This window comes from Mesoplodon bidens (genome assembly GCF_964165515.1).
Source record: "Mesoplodon bidens genome assembly, chromosome: 3".
Taxonomy (NCBI): Eukaryota; Metazoa; Chordata; class Mammalia; order Artiodactyla; family Ziphiidae; genus Mesoplodon; species Mesoplodon bidens.
This window is the reverse complement of record NC_138178.1, coordinates 155508296-155514295: the sequence shown is the minus strand read 5'-3', so window position 1 is coordinate 155514295 and position 6000 is coordinate 155508296. Positions and strand designations below refer to the sequence as shown.

The window sequence follows — 6000 nt, the reverse complement described above, 5'->3', positions numbered from 1 at the left end:
CCAATAGCTCTGATAAAACCAGCCCTAACCCCATCTGTTCAGGGTTTGGGTGGCAAATTCTGGAATATGATCCTGAGGAACCAGCTTTTCAAATCAATATTATCATCCATCCCATGATTTTGCTATGTGTTCAGCAAAGCATCGCATAGGAAATAGACAACAGAATCTAGAAACGCCACAACCTGATATGTAGAGTGGACACCATGGTAGCTTTTGAGTTCATATGGCAATAGTTTCTCTTCTGTTTTCTGAGATTTTTTTTTCTTCTTATGTCCAGTTATTCTCAAAAAATAAACAAATACCCAAAAGCCATTTTTTCCCCTCAGATCTTGAAAAGTTATGCACACGCTGGCCAGAACCAGATAAGGGTGGGTTTTTTTTGTTTCTGTTTTTACCTTTTTCTTTTCTTTTTTTTTTTTGTTTTCATTTTTTACATAATTAAACCAAAAAAAAAAACATTATTACAGTCAAGCTTCACAAACGTTATTACAGACTCACTTGGAGTTATGGAACAAGTAAGCCATGAAGTATTCTACCTTGGATGAAAGGTCCTAAAGAGAAGGAAGCTTCCAAGTCCGCGAAAGTGGGGGGAGCCATCTGCTCGCTCCAGAGGGCAAAGTGTGTGCTTTATGACACAGCAGGGCAGAAAGAACTGTCTCCGAGCAGTGACTGAATCAAAGCAGCCATGGCTGAATCTTATAGGTAGGTACATCTTTGTGTGTGTTCTTTTAAAAATGATTTTCCCCACCATAGTCATGGTATACCCCATCTCATAGTTAGAACAGTTCTGACATCTGTGAAATCTCATTTTCCAAGTATTTATATATTTATATAGAAATAATCCTGTGTTTTAAATTCGCATATCGTTAGCAGTGTCGTGTTTACACATAATACTCTTTGTCCTTGTTTTTCTGTTTCTTGTGGCCGCTCTTCGAGCTCTGCTGCTTCTCCTTGAGGAGCGTGCCATTGCTCTGCGCTGAGTTGCTGATGTAGTTCCGCGTCTCGTCCACTTGATAGGACCCCTCGTCCCTGTTCCTGTACTTGTACATGGCATACAGGAGGATCAAGATGCAGAGGGCAGCAGCAGCCACAATGCCGACGACCATCCCTGTTGTACTGCTCGACTCCCGGATCACCTCTGAGGCCCCCGGAACCCGTCTGACTCCCGGCTCCGTGGGGTTTGCTGTGGGCACATTACGGAACATGGGGGAAGTAATTAGTGGGCTCTTCAGTTTGGTGCTGTCTAGCTCATAGGCAGTGGGCAACGGAAGCAAGACTATATCAGGCTGGGGTTTGAGATCACGGTTATTCATTTTGCCAGCTGGCAATTTGGGCACCATCCCAGACGAGGAGGAAGCTGTGAAGCGGATCAGCTCAGGGGACAAAGATGTGGTAGTAGTCCTACTAGTTTCGGAGACTTTGTTAGGTCTAAAGTCCTTGGATTCCCACTTGGGCGCATGTGCTTTGTAGCCACCTTCGAAGATTGAAGTGGAAAGACTCTTATCTGTTACCAAGGAGAAGGTGGTGTAAAAATCTTCATCATCAGTAGGGGGCAGGTTAGAGTCAAAGGTTTCCCCTGAGCCATACCCAGATATCACCAAGCCATCATCATCACAACCATCGCTGCCTTGGTCCGACAAGCAAGGTAACCCCGCCTCAGAGGTCATGGACAGGGAATCTTTGGTGCTCTCAATAATGGTGAGGAGGGGGCGAAAGGTAGGGGGGAGTGTAATGGAAGGTGCACGAGTAGCAATAGGAGGGGTAGCTAAAGGGTCTTCTACAAGAAGAGGGATAACTAATTCACCTCCTGGGATTGAAAAGAAAAAGAAAAACAGAATTAGTATATTTGTAGAAAAACAATTCACAGCCACATTCAATGAATGTATGTATAGTTCATAGGTTACACCTCCGAAATTATAATAAAATGACTTGGATCCACGTATGGATCCTCTCTACTTCTAGGCTGATTATTGGGCTATAGTTCTAGCCCATTATATGCCTCTTGCCATCAAAACCTGAAATCCTTAGATTGGGGGCTTAGATTTTTAAAGATACTCTCAAGTAATTATTTAGATAGAATTCAAATAGGCTTTTTCCAGGATCTGCTTATGGGATAATGACCTTCACCTATACTGTTGCAAATACTGACCATGAAAATTGTGTGTGTGTGTGTGTGTGTGTATACGTACATGCACATATGCATGTGATTAATCTGTGAGCCATAGCATTTCCTTATTTTTTTCTTGGGTTTCTACTTATTTGCTCCCATTAGGATGAGAATGACATATTTTCCATGTCACTGAGATCAAGATTAAGGAACATAAAAGGCTCATCTTTAGTATTTAAGTTACTACCTTTTATTTCACATTTATCAAGTGCGGTCTTCATTTACTATATGCTAGGTAAGGGAAACTTACAGTAGGTTGAAAATGTTCATCTAACAAGCCCATCTTGATTATGCTTTTCCAGAAATTCCCCTGACTATAAAACAACAACTTGTTTTGCATTGGTCTAGTATTATATTTATACATTGCTTTTATGCTATATGTAATATATACTGAGCAGACACTAGATTTTAAGAATACCCAGCCTACATATCCATGACTTACTGGAAACTTACTTTTAGATTCAGAAATGTGGAGATAGCAAAGTAGTTTTTAAAATCAGTGATCCTTTTTTCCAATTTGGATTCCTTTTATTTCTTAGAATGGCAGATATTTATCGGTTTACCCACAGACCCTAGTTATTGCACTTATAAACATACGAGGACTAGGTCAGGAAAGGAAGTTCAGAATAGTTCACTAAATCATAGTGCCCTGCAAATTATGGTTACCACAAATATTCTGTGGTGGATGTTACTCACCTAATTGTAGGGCCAAGCTTATTATTCATGTATGTAAGCAAGATAATCAGTCTTCAGTCTCTCCTGTGTTTCTTTACAGTGTTATTTTCAAACAGAGAAAGAATCAAGAAGTCACAGTTCATGTCTCTTCATTAAATTTATTTAAAAAATTATTCCAACTATTGTTTTTAAAAGTCCTCTAGCAGGGATGGCATGATATGTCCCTGACCCAGTTAGTCAGACACTTGAGATGATAATACAATATTATGGTTGAAGTCTTCTTTCTGACCTGCTGCATCTAAACTGTCCAGGTTTCAGGTATGCTAAGAAAAAGCCTCCTGCAAAGAAAGCTACTGCACACCTTCAGAGCACCAGAGAGGAACTGCTTGCACCACATCAGAAGCTTTTATTCTCTGCAGAGAGAAACTGAGTTGGGGAGCATGGCAACGATGGACATAATGCATACCTTAAGGAAGGGAAGGGACAAGAGAGCACAGTACAGTCATCCCTGGCCTACCTGATGATGTTAGCACATGTGGGGAAATAAAACAAGAATCTTTCTGAGAATCTCAAGATGATATTTTAGTCTGTGCTTTAAACCCCAAGCTTCTCTTCTAGTGCTCAGAGTTTGAAACTATTGAGCAAACCGATTTTTGCAGATTTGACAAAGCTTCAGACTTGCTTTCCTGGACAAGCATGCCTATTTTTTTTACATTGTGAAGATATGTAATTCATATGTCTTGCAACTTATTTAATGCATAATTTACATACTTTTGCTAATTTTTATAAATGGGATTTGGAGCACAGGTCCCTAAAGGTAAGCCAGTCCTAAAACTAACCCTGAGGTACCTTTTCTTCTTATTTTCCGGTAGGGAGGCCCTGAGTGTTATATTTAAGATGATATGGGGAAGAAGGCAGTGTCTGAGTAAGAAAAGAGCAGTGAGGAGAGAGGAGTGAAGGCTCACGCAGTCTGTTAAAGGTTCCCTAGGGATCGCTCAGGGATGATTTTACTTTCCTTTAGAGAACAAGACAGGGTTTTTGTACCCATCTCACCTAGAATGGGTGTTCTTTTCTGGCACAAATACTGAGAGTCATTTGCTTTTTAGGGCAAGGATAAAAATCAACCCATTGTTTATTAAGTGGAGAGTAAACTGGGATAAAGGACAAGGAATGACTGATTTGTTGGGAGGAGAAGTCCTGGAACAAATAATTAAAAATAAAGGCAAACTGTTAAGTAGGATGCTAGTGTCTCTTTAAGTGAGATTAAGATCACTGTCTTCATGATTACAGAGTGGCATTCATTTGCAAATTTAGTGTACCATCTGTGACACCCAACTGGAGTCTCACATTTGCCTTTTTTCCCCCCTTGTCTTTTCAATCCCAGCTAAAGCTTCCACTGTGTCTTTGTTGTTAAAAATCTACAAAATCTACAAACTGCTCATTCTGCAGTTGAATCACTTCCACTTTCCTTTGCTATTCGCTTCTCATTCAACACCCTAATGTGAGTATCTCTCTTGGAGCAGGAAAAAAAAAAAAAAAAAAAGTGAAAATCATCCTTCTGATAAGGGGATGAAAAGAGGGTCTTGGAGCTCACTAATTTACAAAGAGCTTCTAAAAGGTTGGTGAGCCTTTAAGTGAAATGGTAAGAGCTTATTTCCAAACTAAAATGATGGGTATGCTGTTGCAGAGTTTAAATAACAGAATCTGTTAAAACTGCTAATCTTCAATTTCTTTGTCATTTTGTTATTAATCCTAGTAGCAGTGTTAAAAATGATAAATGATGCCCCTGTCAGGGACATTTGAGCCCAAATCCTGGTAGTGTTTAATCAATGAAAACATAGGAACTTTCATAGCTCCCCTCTCCTGGCATCTCAAGAAATTGGAAAAATGTCTTTAATTTGAAAGGGAGTCCACTGGGATGTAGGAGTTGGTATTACAGAGGGGAATTAAAGTGAAAGTAGGTGGAAATTTTTGGATAACTATAAACGTGAAAGGTGCCTGGGACAAATATGTGAGTTGGGGTGTATAGTCCATTTTAATATCAAATTCCATATTTAAGATTTAAGATGATTCTAGTGTCCTGGGAGGTCCAAGGGCACACATCATTTGAGATAAGGAGGTGAAGGATGTGTTTCTCCCATCACTAGATCCTTACTAGAAATGACTTAGATTGCAGAAGGCTATTTAAGATTTCATGTTTATTTGTATTAATCTAAAGTGAGTTTCCTCAGAAATGTTGGAGCAGCTGATAATTTTTTTTCACTGCCCAAAGAACGTGAAATCAGTGATCTACCAGATGTCTATGCTTATGAAAGTATTCATAGAAGCAACAAGCTTAAAGTCATAAGGGGTTGCAGGCAGAGTAATACAAAACCTGTAATCCATCACAACTCTAATTTCCTATTCAATCCCCAGAATTTTTCTTTGGTTTGGAATAAGAACTATCCATATTCCTTAAAGTTAGCATTTTAAATCAGGAATATATACCCTTTTTTGACAGGGTTGTGCTTTTCTTTAAACCAGAGAGATCACTAGGGATATAAAAGGTCTATTTTAGCCCTGAAGGCTGCCCTGTTTTTTTGTTTTATGAGTGTATTTATAGATATATAATTCATGTGTCTAGGGCTGATATTCAGCAAAAGGGGCTCTCTGCCATCGAAAAAGACAGTATATTAAAAATTTAATAGAACTCTTCTGAACTGTGAGAATGTTGTAGGTGATGGTGGTGTAGTGGGTCATCTGAAAAAGCAAGAAAAGCAGCACAAAGTTTCAATATGGCTCCAACCTTTGCCTCTCTGGAGATATCTGAGTGGAAGAAGTCACAAAAATACGAAAAACAATGACACTGAAGAGTGAGTCTCTGGGAGAGGACACCGTGCTCCAATTCCTTGAATTTCTTTTATCTATATTTAGGTTCTTTACCTCATCTCTTATTTGCATTTTTCTCATTCTCTGCTGGGAAACTAACATACAGTGGGGAGGAATCATCTTTTTCCCCACAAAATTAGTTATTGAATGATATTCATTTAGTTATTTGGTGCCACAGCAGTGTGTACTTGCAACACATCAATATCTGGAAGCTTGGAACCATGAAATTGTTCTGCATCCAACCTCAGAAAAAATAGTCACAGACAGGCATGGCAAGTCCCTGGGGAGAA

At 39.3% G+C, this 6000-nt stretch overlaps 1 protein-coding gene across 18 annotated transcripts in view; it reads right to left on the bottom strand.

Moving 5' to 3' along the window:
• Nucleotides 1-881: 881 nt before the first annotated feature.
• The window catches only part of NRXN3 (neurexin 3), a gene marked incomplete at both ends in the record, with an annotated part of 1611783 nt that continues 1606664 nt past the window's right edge, over nucleotides 882-6000 (bottom strand). For 10 of the 18 annotated variants that reach the window (XM_081230009.1, XM_081230010.1, XM_081229996.1 and 7 more), the window contains one exon: nucleotides 882-1183. In XM_081230009.1, the coding sequence (XP_081086135.1) occupies nucleotides 882-1183 (302 nt within the window). Of the gene's footprint in view, nucleotides 1808-6000 lie in introns of all 18 variants that reach the window. The other 8 variants (XM_081229994.1, XM_081230007.1, XM_081230004.1 and 5 more) reach the window with 2 other exon arrangements.